We start from the raw sequence: 26,880 nt of genomic DNA, 5'->3' as shown, positions 1-26,880 counted from the left end.
AATGCCCCTGCAATTGAAGCCAGGATCCAAATAGGTTACTATGTTTGTCCCTGGTTTTTACTTTCTCGTCAACAGCAGAAAGGATATCCAGATTTTCCTTTGAAGCTCATGAACCTCACAAAGGAAGTCACTATATTGTACCTTTTCACAATTTCCACTCTTCATTCCTCCAGAGACACAAACTCCATCAATGTAACTGAAGAAAGATGACACATAAGGAACACTTTAGCTAGCCAGAGAGTTTGTTCAGACTGCCAATACACCGTCCTAATACTGTATCTAGAACTCCAGAAACGTTCTCAAGTGTATTTTTGTGTTAACATGGGTGTGGCTCTGTAAACTCAGAATCCGTTCTATACCAGGCAGGAAAAGGGATTGGGTTCCTTCTCTAATTCTACCAATCACCTTTTCACTCATAAATTGTTTTGAAATTTTACTTCCTTCAGCACAAAGCAACACAAGATGATCTGATCATAGTCTGAGTTATTCTTTAGCAACTTTGTTCTGTTTCTAACACATATTGATTCATCCGTTCAGGGTTCACAGGCTTTTAGCACTCGCGGCATTGCACATCCAAGTACAAGCCACTGGTGCTAAGTTCAGGGCATTTGATGGCAATAGCAAGGTGTGAATTAATGACCATTACCCTGACTCTCCTAGCAACACTAAGCTAAAATGGGAAATATAATGAAAGGGTGTTGAGAGTACAGAACGGAGTGTAGTGGATGAAAGCAATGGATCAGCTCTCCATGGAAACCCGTGGAAGAGTGTTATGACCTGCTTATCAGAAGATGATTGAAGACTCTGGAGATCATGTTCTTTACCTGCCTACAGATGCCTAAATAGAATACAGAGAAAATATCAGGGCTAATGGGTGCTGCCCGATAAACTTCTGAGTCATTAGATTACTTTTCAGATATGCCGAATGTAGACTAAGTCACGAGTAACTGGTCTATTTAGTGTGCATTGAAGGAATGCCAACCATTTGCTTACCACTTCTAAAAATGTCAATATCAAGGTTGTACCTCCTTGCTGAGGAGTTGACAATGTTGAAGGCAATGCTGGGGATCAGAGGAAGGACAGAACATAAGAAATGAAGTACTAGTGCTTTAGTTAAGGGGCTTAAAAATATCCTAGGACCCATGGAATGGCAATCTTACCCTACCTAGTGAAATGTGCAGTGGCTTCATACCAAGGTATAAAGGGCAGAAGAAGCCTCCTAGGTCTAGGTCTAGGTCGAATATTGTGGAAACAGCAATTGCTTAGAATACTGCAAGTTCTTATATGGTCTTGGACAAAGCTAGGTGTGACAGGGACATAGGTGATAATGATGACAGAATAACAAGAATCGGGGATGGAGAGGTGACCTGAGTTCAGCTGTCAGCACCTACATCAGCACATTGTAACTCTAGCTCCAAGGGACCTTCTCACCTCTTTGGGCACCTGCATTCACATAATTAAGTTTTTAAGTTGAATAAAATGCCAAGGATTGAGCTAGAAAGACTGTAGGATTTTTTTGTGTCATATGACATATTAGAGGTTATGAAACTTCATTTTAAAGCCAATACATCGATTTGGCTTTGAATTTTGTTTTAACTCCAAAGTATAGTGTGATTTGATATCTGGCCACTTTGTGCTGAGCTCTATCTTCAGTTTCATAGAATATCAAGAAAGAGACTGTGGGGGTTAGGAGTGCAAAGAACCCTTAATTTATCAGGCCTTGAACTCAATGTAAGAAGCAAGACAAATCCCACCACATTAGCCACTTCTGGCAACATGGAAATGCCTTTCATAACTTATTTACATAACCCAAGCCCAAGCCAGAACTGTACCACAGGATTTTCTGGACTCTGTAGGGCCATGACACCCTGCTGCAATGAGTCTTATTGTTAGGGCCCTAGATGTATTCAGCAAGTGTTTTGCTTCCAGCTAGAAGACAGAGAGCAAAATAGGCAGATGAACTTCAGTAAAGAACTGAATACATGCTTCTTAAGACATTTCTGTTGTGGATGTTATAGATGAAATTTACTGCAATTATGCAGTAAGCACATGATTCACAAAGAATATACGTTGAGGTCTCTTTTTTGAGTTTCTCTCCCCTCCATCCTTATTGCATACACTATCTTCTCACTCACCTCCTTTAGTGGAAGGAACACGATTTCTACGTAGCCATTGAAGAGAAACTCTGATTTTTTATTTGTATATGCCAATATTACCATGGTTAATTCTCTAAGTGTTAGTCTTCCAGTCCTTAACTAAGGTTTGGCCACAGCACCCCCCACCAGGGCTCCAACTGGCACTTCCTTCTGTTGTAAAAAGTGAGCATATGCTCAAATGCCTCATAGTTTAACAAGCATGGAGAGGGCAAATCCACCTTCTGTCCCTGCAAATACTTTGTGAACATCCTCGGCCTCCCAATTATTACAGATGATTCCATATTATAATAATTTTTACCAATACTCTATAATATAGCATCTTATATTCCCCTACCTTTTGTATGGCTATGATAAATGATGTTGAAGGAAAAGATAACGAATCAAGTAAAACTATTCAAGTTTTCTGATAAGAGGTCCAGCAACATACCATATTATATGAGTTAGGTTTATTCAATAGGACCAAAATACTTGACAAAATAATTTGTTTTTTTTCTCATGATTTCTCATGTTATCAATCTATAATGGTGAGAAAGCATGTTAGAACAGCTCACATCATAACAGGAAGGATGCAGAGCAAAGTAGTAATAAGAAGAGGCCAGAGTGACAGACAGATAGATAGATAGATAGATAGATAGATAGATAGATAGATAGATAGATAGAGCCCACAAAGACATAGTCTCAGTGATGTATCTTCTCTAACAGACCCACTTCCCATAGTCCTACCACCTTACAATCATCTGCTCTCATTGTCAAGCCATCAGTAGAGACCTCATGATCAAATCTTCCCTGAAAACTTTTGTAGACATGGCCAGAAGGGTCAAGTATTAACTAACATGTGCTTAGTTTTGAACTCTGGATATCCCTTATCTGATCATGGAAGCCAGAGTTTGGATGAAAATGGCTCTGGGTAGCACTCCTTTTATGGTGTCTTTGTAAGAGTAATAGTGGACTGTCCTTACAAGCTAAGTACCTGTGACCATCCCATTCCTTTGCTTAGCATGTGAGCACCCTGGAAACTAGTGATGGTAATATATTGGGTAACACACAGACAATCAAAATAAAGATGTTGACAGCTGCTAGACATATTTCAAATGCTGGCTCGGCTGTTTTCTAGCACTGTGGCTCTTTCTGTGTCACTGTATCTTTGAGACTGTTTATTTGTAATGTGAGATGTTAACTAGTACTGTTGTTGTAGAGTTTTTGAAAAGATTAGAAAGAAAACAGAATATAGTACAGAGGTGACATGTAGGAATGTGACCAAGACTATGTCAGAGTTGTTAGATCACTTGGCTTCAAATACTACCTCTGTCTCTTGCTGTCAGCAGACTAGAGAAAATCACTTCATTTTTGTTATTGGTTAGGTTTTAGGAAACAGACATTGAAGCAATCTGTAGACCGGATAGATATTAGACTGCGTCCTTGGGATTGACACCCATGGAGGGAGAGGAAGGAAAGAAGAGTGGATGGAAGGGCAAGCCAGGTGCTGGTGTAGCTCCAACTAAGGTGCCAATGGACCCCAGGAGGCAGAATGGTCCTTCTAAGTGGTCTCATACTGGAGTTTGTGGTTTGCATCTTTAAAGGCTGATTAATACTAGTTAGTCACTGCATGTAGTTGGTACTGGAAGAAGGCATGAGGTAGTTTTCTCCAGTAGAAGTGGTCATCACCTCCAAAGGATGCCATGCCAGCATCAGAATAGCATCTCCTGGAAGGACTTTCACCAACAAACGTATCTTTCATTCTTGGTAGAGCAGTGTGTAGACTTTAGCCTTTGTTCTATTCTGCCCATGACTAAGATAATACAAGAAATGGAGAAACTGGAGGAATATTATTCCACATTGTCAGTGTCCCTCTGAGATGATTTGAACCTGCAGAAGCAAACTGGCCTTGGTCCTCATGCAAGAATTCATATCTGGTCATATGCAATGCCATTTACTGTTCTGTTTTTGTTCCCAGGGTTCTACGTCAGCCAGTGGGCAAGATTTTCTTTGCAGGCACTGAGACTGCCTCCCACTGGAGCGGCTACATGGAGGGCGCTGTGGAGGCTGGGGAGAGAGCTGCCAGAGAGGTAGGGCCCAGAATCATGGGCACTGGGGAGAGGAGGTAACACAAAAGCTTGAAAGAAAGCTCAAAGATGCCTGAGATATTGGCAGCACCACTCACACACACCATGTTCCCCATCTAAAGACCCAGGAAACACCACCATAGTAGCAGTTTTAAGTCAAAGGAATACCGTAATCAAACAAAATAATGAAAATATCTAATATTTTACCTAAAGGAGGGGTCAGAACTCAGCTGTCTATATTTCAGACATAATAGGATTGGAGACATGGTTCAGCAATTAAAAACTCTTCCCACTCTGAGAGGACCTGAGCTGGTTCCCAGTGCCCTGTAGGAGACGCACAACTGCCTGGAATCTCGTTTCCATGTGATACAATACCATCTTCTGAACGCCCCCCCCCCCAGGACATCTGAACATCACACACAGACACACATGCACAGAATTGCAAATAGAGCAGATCTTTTAAAATAGAGGATCTGGTAAGGTGGCTCAACAGTTAAGAGCACATGCTGCTATTCTAGCGGCTTGGTTCCCAGTACTCAGTTTTAGGGGGTATGGTGCCCCCCCTTTGATTTCCAAAGCTTCCTTCAAACATCTGGTGGACTTATACTCAGGCAAGCACATCTATATATAATTTTTAAAGATTTTATTAAAAACATAAAAATGATGACTTAGGTCTGATGTTATAGAGTCGAAAACTATTCAATTAGGATTCAAAATTCACTTTTATTCTTGGTTGTTGTTGTTGTTGTTGTTGGCAAGTCTTCTAGTCTCTTTCCTATTAAAATATGCTTACAAGTACTAAAATTTATGGTGAAACTAACGGTTGAGACCTTTTACATCATAAATAAAAGATCTTCAAGGGCCTTTTTAAAGGTCAAGTCAATTGCTCTGCCCTTTACATTGACATTGTTGATGATATCTCAAGAGGCATGCACCTAGTTCTTTTTTAGAGAAGAAAAGATAGTATTTGTTTTCCTATTTGTCAAGGTAATCATTTATTTCAGATTCTGCATGCCATTGGGAAGATTCCAGAAGATGAAATTTGGCAACCAGAACCAGAGTCTGTGGTAAGTTATATTTCATGTCTTTACTCCAAGAATGATTGTTCCCAAGAACACACTTGTATATATCTACATACCTTTTTCCTAATGATCCAATACCCGGATGTCTAAGTAAATCATACGGTTTAGGGGTCACAGGTTTAGATGAACTTTGATAAATTTATAGTGCTACACCTCAGGTAGATTAATAGGAAAAATATGATTTTTGATGGTAAGGAAATATTTTCCCAGAGAGCTCTAGCCATATTAAGAAATCAGTGGGGGATGGGGCATAGCACAGTGCCTGAACGCTTTCTTAGAATGTGAACGTTGCTGGGTGTGATATCTAATACCACAAGAAACAAAGAAAAGAAAGAGAGTAAAAAAAGAATAAGTGCCCTTCCAAATAAGAACTTCATGTCTGTTGAATAATCTCATTTCATGCTTCTCAACAAGAGGTAGGAAAATAGAGTTTATCATCTTCTATCCAGGGGCAAAGGGGTGAAACAAAAATGGAGCACATTGAAACTAAATCCTAGTACAGTTTAAAAAATAAAACGAGAAAACGTTTCTGACTCATGGGAAGGATACATAGAGGATAGAATTGTAAAGAATGGGCATCTAAAAGGTCAAGTATTCCTCTCTCCTTTGAAGCCTGAAGCCATGGAGGGTAGCCTCGACACTCCAACATTACTATCCTAGTGCATCTGCTAGGTGCGATGAGGGGAGAACCTTGTAACAAACATCTATTCTGTACATGGGCCACTGTGGTCTGAGAATAGCAGTGCTTTCAGAAAGGAAAACACATAACTTCAAAGTACCATTATGACAGAGAATATGCTGAGAGAATATATGAAAGGTGCAGGAGCCATCTCAACTTGGGAGCTGCAGAAAAAGTAGCAGCGTGACATAAAGGGCCAGGTGAAGAGCAGGGGATGAGCCACTTTACCCATGGAATGCCATGTTTAATACCACAGAAGTTGGGATGAGTGCGTTATTCTTTAAAAAAAAAATTGGAAGTAATAGTTTCTGGAATGGCATGCACAACTCTATACTGACACAAATGTACTCTGATCCCAGGATGTCCCGGCACGACCCACTACCAGCACCTTCCTGGAGAGACACTTGCCTTCTGTGCCAGGCCTGCTGAAGCTGCTGGGATTGACCACCATCTTTTCAGCAGCAGCTCTTGGTTTCCTGGCCCACAAAAGGGGGCTGCTTGTACGATTCTAAAGATGGGTCTTCCACATCCACAGGCTTCTCATCCTATGTGACAGGCATTAAATACCACCTGGAGCTCACCTTCTACTTTAGGTTTAAATAAACCAAATGCAACAGAGGTGAAACTTAATCACACAAAGCCAACAATAACCTATTGGTATTTGGGTGACAGGAACACAAGTTGATGTTTTTTCCCACCTCCCATGATATGTTCCCCAAGTATCCTCCTCTACCTTATGCCATGGTCACTGATGGTTGTTCCTATGTGGATTTATTCTGCATTACTAACTGGTATTGTGTTACTCAGTAGATACCCTTTAGTCTTGCAGTTTTGTGCTGTGTTGTCGGCCAAATTTAATTTTCTCAAGAGTGGGACCCTTTGTCTTTCCTTTGTATCTTCTATTATGCTTCCATTCATAGATTAAGACACTCGTAGGTAAATAAAAATAAAGCTGCCTAACAATACGTTTATTGTCTTTTTTGGGGGGCAATGACTTTCAAGGTTTTGATAATCCAAATCAAGAATCAGTATTGGGCATATAATTGTTATGTGAAAGCATTTAATGAGAACATTCTTAGAGCCGAGACGTTATGTGCAGTTTGACGGTATGATCTGTCATGGGCTCCCATGTATAAGCACTTGGTAAGTGACTTAAAATTGTTCAGTAAGGATGCTGTAAGACATAGCTCCTTGACTTTATCTTCTTCCAGAATCTGTCAAAATAATAGACACTAATATGCAAGATGCATAACCTATTAAATAATTATAATACATCAGTTGACCTTTAATATTTCTTATCAGTGTGGTGTTTTTACTGGGTAAACTCATTAATTGCAAACTATAATGTCACAGTCCATTAAATACTAGGTGAACTACTTTTAAAATGAGATCATTATTTTGAATAGTTCATCCATCTTGACTCCCAGGATTAATAAATAATAATAGAGTTTCTGATCTTACAGTGATATTCACGTGCACGGATTTATTGGAACTTTAGAAACTAAATGAGGAAAGTAAAGTACCTGTTAAGAATTTGTAACTCTTTTTGGGTTTTCTAAATCTATTTAAAACACACTGCTGGGTTAGAGTAGTTAGTATCTCAGTGCTGGAACACTCAGGCATCTTCCCATAGCTCTGGGTTTCATCCCAAACACAAACTGAACAAAACTAATAGAGGGATGACAGATATTGGAATCGCAGTGAAAATCAATGATTTTATTATTCCTCAGTACCTATTATGTATGTAAATTACTACATTGGGACTGTGATTTGTGACTCAAACTATAGGATCATTTTTTGTTCATGAAGAATGGGGCATCTGGCTTTGATGGCTGACACTTAAGATCCCAGCACCTGCAAAGATTTAAGATTTAAGAATCAAGGCCAGTCTTCTTTAAAATAAATACAAAGAGCTCTAGGGGTATATCTCAGTTGGTAGAGCGCTTGCTTAGCATACACGAAGCCCTAAGTTGGATCTTACAATATTTCATAAACCCAGGCAGGATAATGCATGTCTATAATGCCAGCACTTGACATATGAAAGCAGGGAGATTGGGAGTTGGGGGTCACCATCAGATGTATAGCAAGCTCAAGGCAAGCCTAGGATGCATAAGATACAAAATGAAGCAGCCATAATTTAAACCGGTATAGAGAATTCACAAAAATCTAAATTTAGATCTACAATATGACCCAGCTATACCACTCCTTACCATATATGCAAAAGACTCAGCATCCTCCTCCGCTGCTCAGGTATGTTCACGGCCACTCTGTTCATAGGCGCTAGTAACAAAAGCAACCTAAATGCCCTTCAACCAGCCAGTGACTGGATAATGAAACTATGCTATTGGATATGTATTACATTATAAATATAATATATTATGTATTAAACATATAAATATAATGTAATATTATAAATATAATATATACACATATAATAGTATTATATACTATATACTATACATATATAATACTACTAAGCTATAAAAATATGAAATTATTAATTTTGAAGGTAAATGGGTGGAATTAGAGCATGTTATACTGAATTAGATAACACAGATGCCGAAAGATGAATAGCACATGTTCTATATTAGCTGTGGATCCTCGCTCTTAATCTTTAGATGGAAATCTATAACTTGGAGTAACTACAGAAAGCAGGAAATCAAAAGGTATGGTGAGAAGGAGATCTAGAGGGAGAAATAGCAGGACACAGGGGCCTTTACCTGAGAATGGTAGAGAGAGGGCACTATGGAGGGAGAGGGAGGGATGAGGGTTTAATAACACCTGGATGTTTGACCAGCAATAAGAGAACATTTTTATATTTATCTAAAATTACATTGGATATGTGTGTGTCAATATACATAAATAAAGCAAATTAATTTATACCACACAGGGTGGCAGTGTTTCCTCCAAGAGCCCTAAACTATCCAAGAAAACCCCAATGCCAGGCCTAACGAACCTCCTTTTGAAATGTTGGTCATAGGAATACAAGAGATTCCCCCAAAATATAGATTATTACCATTGCCCTTAGTTGCCTTTCATATCTTGAAGGTAAAATCTTACTGCTGAAAAAAAAACCACATACCTTGGACACAAGATTTGGAGAAATTAAGCTGGAAATTTTAATAAATGATTGGGAGATTTTCCTCATCAACAAGTTGAAGGGCCCAATAGAAAATGAAAAATAGAGACATTATGGCCTTATTTTTCATTCAAAGCACTAGTGTTATTCCCATTTGTTATTGGAATAGAAACTCTTTTCTAGACATCTTTTCATCCTTTGTACCCCCTATAGTGTTTGGACCATTAAAGACCTCAAACTAATAAAAGAATACATTGCTATGATTTTCACTTTGATTCTGGATTAGCAATCTGCTGTACTCCTGCAGGCTCTGTGCGCTCTTGCAGAGAGCCAAATGTCCTTTTCCCTCATTCTCATTTTGAGATCATCAGTCCTTTTACCTGTATTTTAGTCGAGGTAGCACTAATAGCTGCTCTGTCGGATACATTGGTGGGTCTGTTATGTTTCTCACCTGGAGGTGTGCATTAGAGTGATTGGGGCCATTTAGATAGGCTGAGCACTTGGGGAGTTTAGCATAGCAGGTGGTAAAGGGGTGGGCATTTCCCCCAGCCCTTATCTGTGAAGTTCTAGCCAAAGGCTGAGAATACTGTTTTGAATATACAGGAACGCTTGAAAATATGGCACCAAACCACTGCTTCCATCCTATCAGCTGCCCAGGTATACTAAGGTAGAAAGAAGATGCAAAAAATTATTTGAAATAGAGATAAATGCTTTGCTAGGTTGTGCATACATTAAACAGCATAAAGAGAAAGACATGTTTCCTTGATCACAGAAGCTCCATGACTGAAGAAAAGTATTTTGAAAGAATGGTTGCCTTCCTTTGCCTCCTCTGACTCCACCAGCCCTCTAACAAGGGCTTTTATGCAGTTAATTCACCCTAAAGGTAATCCAAGGAGCAAAGTAGTACACCAAAGAAAGATAGAGAATGGTTCCAAGATTAGGCTGCCCAACCGGTTGCTGTTGTGAGCCGCTAGGAACCCTTTGAAGAGCTGTGCATAGGGTACTTCTACATAAATTACCTGATGGACCAAAGAAAGGAGTACTAATTGCCCACTGATAAACCTCTTCCAAGGAATACGAATTTCTTTGAATTCTATGTTTGCCAATACATGAAAATGGCCACTAAAGCTGCTGCTGATAGCTTGTTCATTTTGGTTGCTACAGCAACAGCTAGAATGAAAAGATGCCTTGATACAGTGGTACTTGAGTCATCAGAGTTGTCACATGTAGGCCAAGCTGAGAGAATCACAATATGACATTTTAATTGTTTTTCCTTTGGCCAAAAGAAGAAAGATATTTAATTTTAGAAAAACAATCTGTTTATGTAACAGTCCCTTGAATGTTTTAGACACCATCCGATTTTGTATATCAAGACTGTGCAACTGTGGTAGATTCTAAAAGTGATCTCTTAGCAAGGTCTCATGCTACCAAAGTGTCTTGAGCAGATGTTTGCAGAAACCTGACTGACTTGGACTTTTCATCTCATTAGCATAGCCACTGATAACCACTGGCCTCGGGTAGTTAAAGATTGACTCATAGTCTTGTGTAGTGGCTCATATCTCTCTGGCTGGTGTCCTATAGCTGCTTCCTCTGAAATGAACCATTCTCTAGTGGAGAGAAGGAGAGATTCATGAAATTCATAGGAAATGCGTGAGTCCCACAAAGTTTATTTAAGTTGACAAAATCAAGAGGCTCCTCTCTGATATTATCTAAGCAGAAAACAATTGCTGGCAGCGAGGAGAGTTCAGTAAACTTGTACAGGGAAAATCAGTGGTACAACTTTCATGAGTCATCACCTGTGCTCAGGAGGGACACTCTGGTGATGCAGCTGCCTAAATCACCTGTGCTCTTGTAATCCCACTGAACTCATTGGTTCACCAAGCTTGGACTTGAGACGGACTTGTTTCTGTGGTCTGTCATTGATATCTCTATCTGGAGTGAGTACAAACAGTCTACTCCAGAAAATAATGCAACACTGGTCATAGGCCCAGGAGTTTGGTCTGTATCAAACACTTTTCTGTCACTATGATGAAAGACAGTGGGAAACAGGAGTGTGCTGGCTCCGTAGCAGGAACTGAAGCCTGACACCTAAATCTGAAGAGGTGACAATAAAATGCCTTGTGTTTCACTTGACCTACAGAAACTTCTCAATGGCAAGGGCCAGTGCCCCAGGACATCCTGAGATTTGGGTGTACGGTATTAAGAATTCTCTGTCTTATTCTTCAGTGCCCATATTTTTCTGATGGTAATAGTGTGTATAGTTGAAACATATTGTCCCTGCTAATAGTCAACTGTTCTAAGTGAGGTTTTTTTTTTCACATTTCAAGTCCCCAATTACCCAGCCTTTTGCCATTGCATACACTCTTGAATCATCTCTATTAGCATACTAATCCTAGATATCTATTAGGATCCTTGTCTTTTTCTTATTACCTAATTTTATCACCTAATCAAATAATAAAGATACTTTTGCACTACAGGGAAATGGTAGATAACTTACTGAAGTATGTTCTTCATGGGTTTTTTCTTTGTTTCCTACTCATTCATGAGCCAAGGAGGTCTTGTTTGAGGTGTAAATTTTCCTGGTGAGTCATCTTAATGACATTTACCCTATGGACACCAGAAACCATGTTCCTATATTCAGTTAAAAACAAAAACAAAAACAGGGTCTCACTATATAAACCAAAATGACCCTGAACTCATTATCTTCTTTCCTTGGCCTCTGGAGTAATGAAATAACAAGTACACACCACTCCCAGAAGAATTACTGCTTTCTAGTGTAATTGCTTTTGGCATCTCTCCAGAGGCCATGTGATGAGTCACTGACAAGCCACTCAAGTAGAGTGACAGTTCAGCCTCTGGCTCCCAGCCCTGACCACACTGACCTCTTCTTTCACCTTTTGTTACATCTTTAATCCCTAGGTATCTCTTCCTGGAGCATTCGGATTCATTTTATTCTCACTGAAATACCATTTCCCCATAAGGCAAAATGCTGAGTGGCAGTAAGTCATTGCCCTTGAGTCTGACACTTTTGCCTATTTTAGCTCTTGGCTATTTCATTGCATTATATTTTCTTTCCCCTAATCTGCTGTCAAAACCAATTTAAAGGTCAGAAAGGTCCCTGGGTTATGAGAAATCTAGCCTTACGTTTTGGGGTTGTATGTGTGTTGTGGGGAGAACAGGACCAAGTGTTTCAGAAGGGAGTCAGGGTAGCTGGACATGATGGCGCTTCCCTCAGCACTGAAGAGGCTAAAGCAAAATGTTTAGGGCAAGCCATAGCTACATAGTAAGATCCTGCCTCAAAATTAATAAATAAGAATAGAGGTTATAATGACGTGTCATCAGTTTAAGAGCACGCACGGCTCTTGCAGATGGCTAGAGTTCAGTTCCCAGCACTCAACGTGGGGGCTTCACAATCATCTACAACTCCAGCTCCAGGAGATTTGGTATCTTCTTGTCTCTATGAGACGCGCATACACACACACACACACACACACACACACACACACACACACACACATACACACACACTTTAAAATAACATAATGAGTGATGTTTGCCCTCTATATCCACAGGTTCCACATTCCATAAGTTAACCCAACCTCAGATCAAAGATATCTTTACATTTTTTATATAGGGGAACAAGGGGAGACAAGAGTAGAGTGAGAAAATGAAGAATAAAGAGTATGGACCGGGAATACTTTCAACATACAATGTATATATCCTGTGTGGATTTGCTCACTGTGTTTTACTTCTCAGAGGATGTGAATATCATTCAGTCATACATGTAAATATAAAGTTATAAAAGGAAACCAAAGGAGATAGTGGATGAGCAGCAACTGAGTAAGAAAAAGCTGGAAAAAATGGATGGGTGCATGGAATGGCAATTACAGTCTGGGCTTGGTGCTTTAACTCCAGCAAGAACTCATTGACCAAGACCTAGAATTTTCTTTTCTTTTCTTTTTACTTTATTAATTTATTCTTGTTACATCTCAATGGTTATCCCATCCCTTGTATCCTCCCATTCTTCCCTCCCTCCCATTTTCCCCTTATTCCCCTCCCCTATGACTGTGACTGAGGGGGATTACCTCCCCCTGTATATGCTCATAGGGTATCAAGTCTCTTCTTGGTAACCTGCTGTCCTTCCTCTGGGGGTCCCGCTCAAACTAAGGCACCAGCCAAGGACAATACAGGCGGTAAACCTTAAACCCCTACCCAGATCTAGACAATGGACAGAACACTCTCCACAGTAGAGTGGAGAGTGGGATATTACTTTCTCACATACTCTGGTGCCTCAACTTTGACCATGTCCCCTGGAGGGGGAAACCTGGTGGCACTCAGAAGACCTAGAATTTTCCTGTTCTCTTTTGTCATCTTATCTGAAGCATGACATCAAAAAGTCTCTTAGATTGGAGTCTCTTCAAGCATATGTTCCTGAATCTCTCACCTTAGTGAGAGTGAACTCTGTCAAAAATAGAGCCAACATAGAGAGAACTAGTACTCTGAAGACAGGATCCTTGGTGACAGCCACACGGGGTGACTGTAGTTCATTGGGAAACACAATGATTCTTAGTTTCACATCACTGCTGTTCTCTGCTTTCTGCCTATGTCACCAATAACAGCTTTTCCTCAGGTCTATCCTGGGCCTCTATCCTGGAGCCGTGTCCTTCAGTAGGTGACCTCCCCATTCTCCTTAGGACCCAGCAAGAGAATGCTACGAAACACTTCTCATGGTTTTCTCTAAGAAGTGTGGGTTCCTCTGGTGCCTCATATTTGACCACGTCCCCTGGATGGGGAGGCCTGGTGGCACTCAGAGGAAGGATAGTAGTCTACCAAGAAGAGATTTGATACCCTATGAGCATATACAGGGGGAGGAGGTCCCCCTCAGGAACAGTCATAGGGGAGGGGAGTAAGGGCAAAGTGGGAGGGAGGGAGGAATGGGAGGATACAAGGGATAGGATAACCATTGAGATGTAATATGAATAAATTAACAAAATATTTAAAAAAAAGTGTGGGTTCCCTGCTCGAAAGTTGTATGGGAAAGTAAACTAGACTAGATGTAGGGGATTCGGTGTTATAATTTGAATAGGAAATGTCCAGCCAAAGGCTCATTTTTTAAATGTTTGTCCTGCACCGGCTGGAACTCTTTTGGGACACTGCAAAATCTGTAGGAGCTGGAGCCTAGGTGATAAATGGGGAATGCTAATGGTAAGCCTTTGCTAGTCATTGCTCAGCCTCTGCCTCTGGCACCTTCTCTCCTAGGACACGTGGCGCCTCCGCCACACGTTCTCATCACCAGGAACTCAGTCATGCCTTCTGGGCCATGATGCACTGAAATCCACTAAAATCCTGTGCCAAAATAAAGCTTTACCCTCAAATTCTTTCTATTGGGTATTTTGTATCTGCTGTGAGAAAAAGAAATCAATATGGGACTAAGTTTTCCATCAATTCTGATGTCCTTTTGACCAACCAATCCGTCATGGCCCAGAACCTTCTCCTGGGACATGTATAGGCAGGTCCTGTCACTCCTTCTACCTTGAACATTTACCTCTATTCTTAACCTACAGAATGGCTATATTTTGTGTGTAGAACTCAGCTCCAGAATTCTACTCTTCAAAAAGCTAAGGAGACTGGTCTATATCCAGTGGGTTTTCTAATCTGCCCACAGTGAACTGTGGCTGTAGTGCAAGTCACAAGAGATGTCCTGCTTTGTATGGGACCCAGAGCGGTGGGCAGAGCAGAAGCCACTTAGCAGGGGTTTATGGATTGATCCCTCCACCGGCGTATGACGTAATATTCAGCCAATGCAGAAGATTAGTAGCAAAGGGAGCTGTACAGAGAACAAAAGAATTAATGTAGATGCCCAGTGACCGTTCTCCTTCTAAAACCACACCTACCTTAGGGGACAGACTTCATGCCTAACAGCCTCAATAGCCCACTAGCCATGCCTCTTGGGGCAGAATTTCCTGCCTGAACTTGAAGTTGTACCTCACCATGAATTTCCTCTTGTTGTTATCCTCTGTCAAGCCCCTGAGAGTCCCTGAACCTATTTGCCTGAACCAAAAATGGCTATGCACTAGTCTGGCAAACCCACCTCCCTTATGACACTCCCTAACTACAAAGGGTTTTGTCCACCCAGGGCATGTCATCATGTTGCCTCCTAGCCAAGAGAGAGCCTTGTGCCAGTCATGGGTCCCTTTTTTCTGCAGCAGAGCAACTGATTATGCAGAATCACAATTTCCCTGGACACTCATCTACAGAAGGTGATGCTATGTACCATGAGCTTGAAAGCATCCATATACCAAACAATGCTTGTTTTGTTTCAAGCTCTCTTTGTCCTTATCTAAGCATGACTTTTGTCCTTGGATTCATATATGAGGATGGGGCTGGGAATTCTAGGAGTGGAAGAGAAGGCTGCTCTAATTCTGAGAAACCATGGGCCACCATATTTTCTAGGTTTGCCTAGCATTCATGTCATCCCTTGGAGTAAGCTAGGGAAACACTAGATTTCTTTTTTTCTTCTCTGTATTTATTAATTTTAATTTGTTAATTTTGTATTTCAGCCAGATTCTCTGCTTCCCCTAGAGACAAGGCATGTCAGGAATGATCGAATGAAATAAATAATGAATAAATGCTTCTCTCTTGGATTCCAATTTAAGTCCAAGGAGCCTGCTGAGATCTGAGGTCTGGTCTTGTCAATTATTTCTCCAGACTGACCTCTGCTTACTAATTGGCTCATTTAAATTCCTTCTTTTTTGAAAAAAATTCCCTCTTTAGAGGGCATGTTATAATAGAAATAAAATAACTACAGAGCAGCAAACTTGAGTTTGTAGTTGGATGCCCTTTGAAACTGTGTCATCCTCATTCTGACATGGGGTGCCATACAAAATTGTGACCATGAGAAATGATAGTAGCTTTTAATTTCTTGCATATGAGTAATGTTTCATAGTAAACCCTGAGTATTAATTCTGATTCTTGCTCCTTGCTTGCTTATATTTTTGTCTGGCTTCAGGCAGAAATTCACAGCATCCAATCCTATAGGGGAAAAATGCATTTGTATGGTACACTGGGTAGAAGGATAAGGTTGTTGCATGTCTGGAAGTGAACAACCGAGGGCTGCAGCCACTAGGGACCCCAACTTTAAGTCTGAAGGCCTGAAAAATATTTGACTAAACACACACCTACAGCCTATTATGATAGGGCCTATCATTTGGGGAGACATAATGCAACTAGTTCAACCAAACCCGGTATGTTCTCCCTTTTGATGATAGCTATTCTAACTGGAGTGCAATTACACTTTATTGCTGTTTTAATTTTCATCCCCCCCACAAACAGCTATCCTCCTGCCTTGACCTCCAGAAGGCTGGTATTCCATATATAAACCATTAAACCTAATTAAATAACTTCAAATAGTGATGAATCAGGAGTAGTATCAAGGCTTAACTGTCATGGTGGAGCAATAACTGTGAAGAAGGGATTGTCAAAAATCTATCTCTCAGGAAATGATACTTCATCAGTGACCTAAAGGATTATCTAAGGAATGAATGGAGAAAAGAATCTTCCAGAGACAGACAGAAAGACTGGACTTATCAGAGAGTTTATGAGAACTAGCAGTCTGGAAGGCTATTAGGGAGAAAAAAAGTGGTTCGAGGCAAGTCTGAGGAAGCAAATGGAAATAGAACCTGTAAGGTCTTGGGAGCTTTGGCATATTATTTCCAAAGTGCAAAACAACAGCTATTGAAGATACTTGAGCCTGGACTGACAGGCTTCTAATGAGAAGGTGTACATGGTGGCACATACCTACAATCCTAAGTACTCAGGAAACTAAGGAAGGCAATTTGAGGCCAGCCTACACTATGTAGCAATATCCTATCACACACAAAAAAAATTTAGTTTATTACATTTATTTACCTATGCATGGGGGTTTACACGTATGCTATGGCATGGATGTGAAGCTCAAAGGACAGTTTGCAGTTGATTCTGTCCTTCCATCATGTAGGTCTAGAAGACCAAGCTCAGGTCATCATGCTTGGAGGCAAGTGCCATTTTTTTCAGTCTTCAGAATTGGTGAAATAATGAAAGGTCTGGGGAAGTAGCTTTGTTTAGCATGTATGATGCCTTAGAGTAAAATCTCCAATGCCAAAGGCGTAAAAAGGGTAAAGGGAACATTTGAAGTGCTTGATGAAAAGGTATCTAGGATGCATTTTGGCAAGGAACAACTCACCAGAGAGGCCTTAAAGGAGAAGTAACTCAAGATGTGCTTTACAAATAGGAATAACGGTAGACCACAAACTTAATTGTTGTGGTCAGAATTTATTGTTACAAATCGCTCTACCTTCATTATCCTATTAAATGTTCATATGAGAAAAACATATGCTCAAAATCAAGATTGAAACTCAGGCCTCGATGTCTCTGTAAATGTGGGTTCGTGGCATTTGTGTTTTCCTTCAAAGGAGGACAGCTTAGCCAGTAATCTGATTCTAATGAAAATGCTTGGGGTGGGGGTGGCTGGAGAGCTGGCTCATTAGTTCAGAGTACTTGATGCTCTTGCAGAGGACCAAGCCTCAGTTCCCAGAATCTACATGGTGCTTACTACCATCTGTAACTACAGTTATAGGAGATCAGACATCTTCTTCTAGCTTTCATAAGGACTAAGTACTCTCTCTCTCTCTCTCTCTCTCTCTCTCTCTCTCTCTCTCTCTCTCTCTCTCTCTCTCTCTCTCTCTTCTGTTTGGTATTAAATGTAAAATCAATATGCTCTCCTTTTAAAAATTGTTTTATGTGTATGGGTGTCTTCCCTGCATGTATATGTGCCACATTCATGCAGTCCCTGTGGAATCTAGAAGAGGACATCAGATTCCCTGGGACTGGGCTTTCAGACAGTGGGTGCCAGAGGTCTCTTTCTGATGATTGCCATTTTATGTGGAATGATGTAGTATCTGACCATGGCTGTCGTCTGCATTTCCCTGCTGGTGAGTGATATTGAGCACTTTTCTTCATAGACTTGTTGGCCATATGTAGACCCTCTTTTGAGAAATTTCTGTTTAGGACTATTGTTCACTTTTCATCCCATTATGGGTTTTGTTTTCTTTCCTTTTTGCCATTATCTTCAGTTTCTTATGTATTCTTGATGCTAACCCTTTGTCAGATAGGGTGTGTTAACAGCTCCTTTCATTCTTCATTCTGTTGGCTTCTCCTACTTCCTTTTAGTGTGTTGTAGCCCATTTGTGTATTTTTGTTTTTATTTCAGTGCTTTTGAGCTCCTATCCAAACAATTTTTGCTCATCTCAATGCCTCTCTGTATATTCTTCTCACACTTAGCTCACATATTTGTCTTTAATCCATCTTGAACTGGGTTTTATATATGGTGAGAGATAGGCATTTAAAGAAATTGAAATTATTATGTCAATAATAAAGCTAAATGCATACTCCTATGTTTATTACATCACTGTTCACAATAGCTAAGAAATGGAAATAACCTATGTGTCTATTGACTGAGGAATAGATAAAGAAAATGCATTACACATCACACCATGGGCTACTATTCAGCCATAAAATGGGATGATACTCTGTGATTTGTGACAGCATTCATGGAGCTGGAGATGATCATGTTAACCAAAATAAACTACTCACTTTTACATGAAAATTTAAAATACTGATCTCATGGAAGTTGAGGGTAGAAACTGGAGATAGCAGGGAGGAAGGAATAACAGGTGAAATGTACCAATGAGCACTAAGTCACAGTTGGACAAAATAATTCTGGTACTATAACTCATAGTATGATGACTGTAGGTGATGATAAAATATGTATTTCAAAAACAGATACGAGAATTTGTCTGTTTTGCCACAAGAAAACAGTAAATGTAAGGATGGAGGTATGTTCACTCTGAACATTATACAAAGTATATATGTGCAATTAAAGTAATTTATGTTACTCCCCAGAACATATGAATTTTTTTTTAAAAAAAAACATACTTTCCTCTTGCTGAGTTAAGCCATAAGAGGATCAGAATAATCTGGCTGCTTATCTCAGGAAATGTACCTTCTTGCAACACCAAACTCTGAAATAATAAAATTGGGTTATTTTTAAACTATCCTAAAGCACATATGGAACCCCAAAATATTATACATAGCCAAAACAGTCCTAAAGGAAAAAAAAGCAATTCTGGGAGATTACCAGTCCAGACTTTAAGATATATTACAGAGCCATACCAATAAAACAATATGCTACGGGCACAAAAACAGATATGCAAATCAATGGGACAAAATCAAAGACCCAAATGTAAGTACAGGTGATTTGGCAACTTTATTTGACAAAGATGCCAAAAACACATGATGAAAACCAAAAAGCATCTCCACCAGTGCTGGGAAGACTGGATGTCCACATGTACAAGAATGAAATTAGACCCATATCTGTCACCTTGCACACAACCCAATTACAAAAGGATCAAAGGCCTAACTGTAAAACCTCAAACTGCTAAAAAGAAAAAAAGAAGTACTCCATGTCATATAGATTCAGGAAAGGACTTTCTGAACAGAACTCCATTTGCCTAAGAATTAAGGTCAACAATTGACAAATGGGATTTCATAAATCTAAAAAAGTTTCTCCACAGCTAAAGAAACAATCAGCTGAATGAAGAGGATGTCCACATAAAGGGGGAGAATCTTTGCCAGTCACACATATGACAAAGGATTAATATCAAGAGGATATAAAGAACTGAAAAAAAAAAACCAGTCAAGGGAGTCAGCCATACTCACTACTGCTTTATTCACGATAGCTAGGAAATGGAAGAAAAATGCATGTCCTGGTATTAAAAACCTCAGAGACATACCAAATATGGCATTTAAAACGTTTTTTTTTTTTATTTTAAAGATCCCATGGCAATGAGACAGGTTTACTCCTGGCAATACCCAGCCTACCTCAAAGAGGATGATGAGCATCGAAGAACCTCCTTCTGGACATGACTTCAAATGTGGCAAACAAGCCACTGGGCAAAATGTCCTCATTTCTTCCACAGACAGAATTCTGCCTAGAAAATGGGCAAGCCTGGATGCAGGCAGAGTCGATGGCCAAACCTTGCCTAGACAGGGTAAGCAAGACCTCAATAGTTCCTGCCTCACAAATATGTCTGTCAGATATATTGGGCCAGAAGGCTGAAGATGCTGATCCAACATTATAGAGAGTTTTGAGTGACTGCTCAGGTAGCAAACTGTCTCTATTATCTGTAATCAATTTTATTCCTTCTCAAGTCTCTGATACAGTTGAAGACCAGGTAGCTTAGTTTACAGTGAAGTTTAATCATTTAGGAGTTAAGATGTTTTTAGGTCTAGATAGATGTTTTAAGTTGATAATGACAAGATGTGATGGAGATTGATTTATATTCAGAATTTTAGATGCACCAAGATAGGAAAGATGTATTCTTCAAGGTTGCCAAATACAAATAGCCAAAACACTAAGAATGTAGCATTTATATAATTCCTGATTGTGGCATGGTTCTTCTTGTTGTAGGTAGTTTATTGAATATATGTATAAGAATGTATATGTAAAAACAAAAAATGCTTAGCTAAAAATAATAATAAAAATAAATAAATAAATAGAAAAATACATGTCCTACAATTGATTGATAGAAAATGAAAATGTAGTATTATATACTATGGAATATTATTCAAATGTAAAGAAAAAATACAATCATTAATTTTGCAAGTAAATGAATGAAACTAAAAAAGATCATATTAACCCAAACCCAGAATAACAAATGGCACATGTTCTCTCTTACTGTAAGTTCTTAGCTCCAATGCTTCAGATATGAGTATATATCCTGGAATAACCACAGAAACCAGGAAAGTAAAATGGGCCATTGCCAGATGAGGTATGGGGGAAAAATGGGTAGAGGAATGGCAGGTTGCACATGATCTGATAGGGAAAACAAGGGCTCTAATTAGGAAGAGGAGGGAGACAAATACATAAGAAGGAGAGAAGAGGGTAAAATAATAAAGGTGTCTAAAAATGTTATAAACTATATATACTATTTTTAAATATATTTTATTAATTTATTCATATTACATCTCAATTGTTATCCCATCCCTTGTATCCTCCCATTCCTCCCTTCCTCCCATTTTCCCCTACTCCCCTCCCCTATGACTGTGACTGAGGGGGACCTCTTCCCCCTGTATATACTCATAGGGCATCAAGTCTCTTCTTGGTAACCTGCTATTCTTCCTCTGAGTGCCACCAGGCCTCCCCATCCAGGGGACGTGGTCAAATATGGGGCACCAGAGTTCATGTGAAAGTCAGTCCTCACTCTCCACTCAACTGTGGAGAATGTCCTGTCCATTGGCTAGATCTGGGTAGGGTTTCAATGTTTACTGCATGTATTGTCCTTGGCTAGTGCCATAGTTTGAGCAGGACCCCTGGGCCCAGATCGGCCTGTCATAATGTTCTTCTTGTAGGTTTCTAGGACCCTCTGGATCCTTCTATTTCCCCAGTATATATACTATTAACTGTCTACTAAAAATACATATAAAACATGGAAGTCAGTACATAAATATAGCTTATACAAAATTTTCCCATCTGGGCTAAAAATGCTCCCTCCAGGAGCTAAAGACCTCTAACAGAACCCTCAACTAGTTATGAGAAGCACTCTTTTGAATTATTGATCAGGGTTGTCCAAGAGACTCCCAAAATATTACAGGGTATTTTGCTATTGTTCTTTGTACCCCCACCCAGAGGTAGAAAATAAGTCCCTACTGCTAAAGACACCATGTACTTCAGACACAAAACCTACAAGGAAGACTAACTGTCATGGTGCCTTCCAAAGAAGGGAAGTAATCAACAGTCCTACTAAGCTATGATGCCTATGAACCACATCAATGACCAGCATCAGAGGATGTAATAGTGGCACACATAATTTGGTAACAAACAACAATTCTCTACTTAGACTTAAGACCCACTGAATCATGTAGAATTCATGCCTCGTTCTGCAGATCTATCTAACTACTCCACTTAATGCTAATGAAGTTATGGTTATTGAAGGAGCATCTATAATCACCAATTTAATAAACAGGCATAATCACTAACAATAATCATCCTGGCTGTCTGCTGAAGTCAGTCCCCTTCCGCTGCCTGTAGATCAAGATGTAGAACTCTTGGCTCCTCCAGCACCAAGTCGGCCTGCATGATGCCATGCTTTCCACCGTGATGATAATGAACTAAACCTCTGAACTGTAAGCCAGCCCCAGTTAAATACTTGCCTTTATAAGAGTTGCCATGGTCATGGTGTCTCTTCACAGCAATAAAACCCTAACACAACAGGAATGCTGAGAGGGGAAGAAATTGTCTCTAGGGGAGAGTAAAGAAATTGGTTATCCAGTACTAAATGATCAGCCCCGAAATCATACACACAAGTGACTTTATACAAACTAAGCAGATTGTATTTAGAAATATATATGTACATACATAGATATATATCCATGAATCAATGGTTAATTTTTTTAAATGCCGAGAATTTGAAAATAGGTAAAAATGGGTGTATTAGTTAGGTTTCCCTAGAGTTGCGACCTTTTAATATAGTTCCTCATGTTGTGGTGTCCCCTCAGTCATAAACATTTTTGTTGCTACTTCATAATTGTAATTTTGCTACTGTTAGGAATTGTAATGTAAATATCCAATATGCAGAACATCTCATATGAAAGCTCCAAAGGTACTGCAACCCACAGGCTGAGAACCACTGCTCTAGAGTAAAAGAATTTATAAAATGAATTTATATATAATGTATATATACACTCTATATGTGCATATAATATATAGTATACTATACACATATACATACTATGCACATACTATATATGTATAAATATGTATAAATTGAATATATGCACATATATACATGTATGGCTGCCTATGAATTGAAGATTCAAGAATCCAATAGTTCAGTCCACGAGGTTGGCAGTCTCAGCTGGTCTTCAGTATAACTGGAATCCTAAAGAAGTAGGCTCTAAAGCGAGTCAAAGAGTAGACTTGCTAGTGCGAGGAGAGCAAGCAGGTCCAGAGCAAAAGTTTCCTTCTTCCATCTCCTTACATAAGCTTCCAGCACAAAGATCAGCCCAGATTAGAGATTTTCCCAGCTCAAAAGATCATGATTAAAGATGTGTCCTCCTACCTTAAAGTCCCAGATTAGAAGTGGATCTTCCCGTTTGAAATTTATAAAAAGTCCCTCATAGGTAAGACCCCTCATTTTTGAGTTTTAGTTGAATTCCAGATGGAAGCACAAATAGCCATCACAAAGGGTTATAAGGTAGGCTTTGGAAGGTGGAAAGGGAAGAGGACCATGATGTAATTATATTATGATCTCAAAAGTAAAAGAATTAACCAAATGTAAACAGTGGGTTCTTTATAATGGCTAACAGCTTGCTCACTGGGGCTTGTTTCAAGACCTTAACCCCACTCTGCCTACAGCAATATCATAAACTCTTCCAATTTCAACCAGCTTTCTACCTTGCTAAACATGACTTAAAAAATAACCTAGGCCCAGTAGGAAACACTGTAAGTTCTTCTCTAATTCTCCATCTTAAGACAGCAGGCAGATGGGAGATGGAGAAAGGAGAATTGGTAATTCAAGGTCATTGTCAGCTGTATAGCATTTTGGTTGGTTTTTTTTGCATAACAAATGCATCAGATTCATATATTAATTATGTGCAAGTAAGACAATTCAACATGACTTTGAACTAATTTTAGTTGATATCTGTTGAAAATCCCAACCCACTGCTCTCAGAGTTTATTCCACATGCTGATACACAATCCAGTGTCACATTCAGTTTCACTGTTCAATTAGTGAAAAAAAAAAACTACATAGCGTTTTGAAAGCCAGACTGGGTTGTACCAGATCATGTACCCCATTTACCCCTCTCCCAGAAAAAGGAAAAAGAAAAGAAAAGAAAAGAAACAAAGACAACGAGAAGGAGAAGGAGCAGGAGGAGCAAAAAGAGGAGAAAAAAACTTAACACACACTAAACTGTGTTGATGTATAGCCCCACCCCCACCCTCAGCACTTGCTACTGTGTGTCTGATGAACTTTAATTTGATGGCTCTGCCCCTTTTCTAACCTCTTTGGGCATTGACCAATGGCAAATGCCTAGTAAGATGCTCTTATTTTGGCTCTGCCTTGTAAAAGGAGGGCTATTAAGTCCCTTCGAAAACAATTTTCAGTCATGTGCAGTCTGAAAAGAATTCAGTCACTGGCATTAGTGTATAAACCTTTCAGTTTGCTGGTTTATTAAAGGTCTAAAATTAGAAGCCAGATCTGTACTTAGGAAAGGTAGGATATGCTGATCTCAGGGTGCCAGATCCCAGCTTGGTTTATTTTCTTTTTTTCTTTAATGTAAAAGACAACACTGAGAAATTGTTAAAGCAGGTGTGTGTGTGTGTGTGTGTGTGTGTGTGTGTGTGTGACTGTGTATATATCTGTGTGCATGAATGTATAAGGCAGTAGAGCTAGGTATGAATGGGAGCAGGCGGAGCCCATAGAGTTTGAAATCATCAAAGGTTTTCCATGTTCCTCCATGCCTGGAATAACAAGAATTCGAGGAGCGGCCAGTGCTGATGTGTAACTTTTGTTTTCACTATCAAGGCCCACATGGTAAGTTGAATAATGGCCCTATTAAAGTTGTTCAGATTCTAATTCTTATGGCAGTAAAGCTGTCCTCTTATTTCACAAACAGACCTTGCAGATGTGATTAAGGATCTTAAAATAGACTATCCTGATAGGATCAGTGTAATCACAAGGATTCTTCTAAGACAGAGACAGAAGGGGCAAAGTGAAGAGAGAGTCTTGTGTTGGAATACAGGAACCACAAGCCAAGGAATGTTGGCAACCTTGGCAAGAAGCAGGTTCTCCCCCTGGAGCCTCCAGGAGGAACTATTACTGCCGGTATCTTAATTTAACTCTGTAAGACACATTTTTTGCACTTGTGAGATGTAGAACCATAAAACAATAAGCTTATGTCATGTGAAGCTACCATGCTTGTGGTCATTTGTTACAGGGACAATAGGTCTTGATGAAGCCCATAAATTTGAGTGGCTGTCACAGCAAAGGTACTCAAGGCTGCTGTAAGAAAAGCTGATTTTCTCTCTTTAACTTTCCTCATCCTGTGTGAATTTGCCCCATCTCTGGATGAACCTACCTTGTCCATGTATGCACTGAGAATTTCTCAGACCAGTCTAGATACTGGGCCCATCCACTGCTAGCTGCCTCCTTGAACCCACTGAGAAGCTTCACATCTGCCTACCCCATTGTTTGCTGGTTCATGTGGTTATAAGGGTATGTGATAGACAGATGAACATATACAGTGGGCAAACTGAGCTCTTCTACTCATTTCCAAATGTAAACCAAGATCACTGAGATAAATTTTTAGTCTCAGTTTGGCCAAGGATATAGCTTACCAACCTGGATGTTGATATTATTGAAGGTGTTTTTTCTGTTCAGCTCCATGTAGGTCCCTTAAGTGAACCCCTTGGCAACATGGATCCTGCTTGAGATGCCACATACTATTTGCTGTATGTTTCCTGAATTTTCACAGCCCAAAATAATCTAGTGTGCCTAAAAGATATCTGAAATGGTACCAGGATCATTAGAGTGTCGAAAATAATCACAATTCTGGTTTCCAAACTGTGAACATCATGTGGATCTTTGTCTCTACCACACACCCCTTGCCAAAATTTCTTCCCTCTCTAATTTTCCATAGATCTAGACTAAAGCATCTAAGGCATCTTTTGAAGATTTTTTAAAAATTCCTTTCCCTTTCTGTCCCACTACTCTTATTTGCTCATGATTTTCCTTTTTGCCTATTATTCAGACAGGCACAACAGAGTCAGAGGAACAAACAGTTTTTCTTCCTCAAAGAACAGGACAGAGAAAAGACTATAGACACTAGATACAAACATTTAGATTCATGTCACCACTAAAAAGAAGAGCATCATAGCTAGGTATAGGTGAAACTTCTTGGTTTTTGGCCAAGGACAATGGTCAAGAATGTTTCAAAATTTGCATCAGAAATGAATAGTATTTGGCCAGTAGATGGCGCTCTCTTAAAAGAAATTTACTCAGTTCTTTAGCGCAGGGCCTGAGAGATAGTCACCTCAGATGAAGGTGAATTGTTTTTTGTTTGTTTGTTTGCTTGCTTGCTTTTGTTTTTGTTTTTTAAAGAAGAAAAGACCATCACATCAAGCCAGGCAGATCTGGACTCAGCACGTGGGGGTGGGGTGGGCACACAAACTGATGTACCAAACAAGGACATTGCAAACAGAGAACCTAGACCCCCTGTTCAGATATAACCAATGGACAGTTCCTTCTCCATGTGGAGAAGGGGAGGGGAGAAAAGGGACTGCCTCTGATATGAACTCTGGTGCCAAATTTGCTCACTTCCCCTTGACAGAGAGGCCCTGTGGGAACACAGAGGAAGGGGATTCAGGCTATCCAGATGAGACCTGATAGGCTGTGGTCAGAAGGTAGGGGAGGAGGACCCTCCACCTGTCAGGGGTCTAGGGGAGGGGAATAGGGCAGAAGAGGGAGGGAGGGTGGGAACAGGATGAAAATGTAAGGGAATTACAATCAGGATGTAATGTGAATAAATTATAATAAAATAGCAAAAAAGAAGAAAAGGAGGAGAATAGGATGAGAATAATGAAAAGGAGGAGGAGAGAAAACAGAACATGAATTTAGGAGTGGGGAGGTAGCAGTATATCTGGGAGGAGTTAAGGGGATCAAATTCTCAAAAATCTCCAAAGGCAGAATGGGGCTGCGCAGAGAGGGAATGTGGGAAAAAGACT

The 26,880-nt window shown here is 39.8% G+C and overlaps 1 protein-coding gene across 3 annotated transcripts in view; it reads left to right on the top strand.

The window, feature by feature from the left end:
• MAOB (monoamine oxidase B) overlaps nt 1-6,945 on the top strand; it is a 99,770-nt gene extending 92,825 nt beyond the window's left edge. For all 3 annotated transcript variants that reach the window (XM_084788999.1, XM_084789000.1, XM_084789001.1), the window contains exons 13-15: nt 4,111-4,222; nt 5,224-5,286; nt 6,340-6,945. In XM_084788999.1, coding sequence (XP_084645125.1) covers nt 4,111-4,222; nt 5,224-5,286; nt 6,340-6,492 — 328 coding nt within the window. In that variant the 3' untranslated portion in view covers nt 6,493-6,945. The remainder of the gene's footprint in view (nt 1-4,110; nt 4,223-5,223; nt 5,287-6,339) is intronic.
• Nucleotides 6,946-26,880: the final 19,935 nt, after the last annotated feature.

Source organism: Acomys minous, assembly GCF_964271855.1.
Source record: "Acomys minous genome assembly, chromosome: 7".
Taxonomy (NCBI): domain Eukaryota; kingdom Metazoa; phylum Chordata; class Mammalia; order Rodentia; family Muridae; genus Acomys; species Acomys minous.
This window is presented reverse-complemented; position numbering and strand designations above follow the sequence as displayed.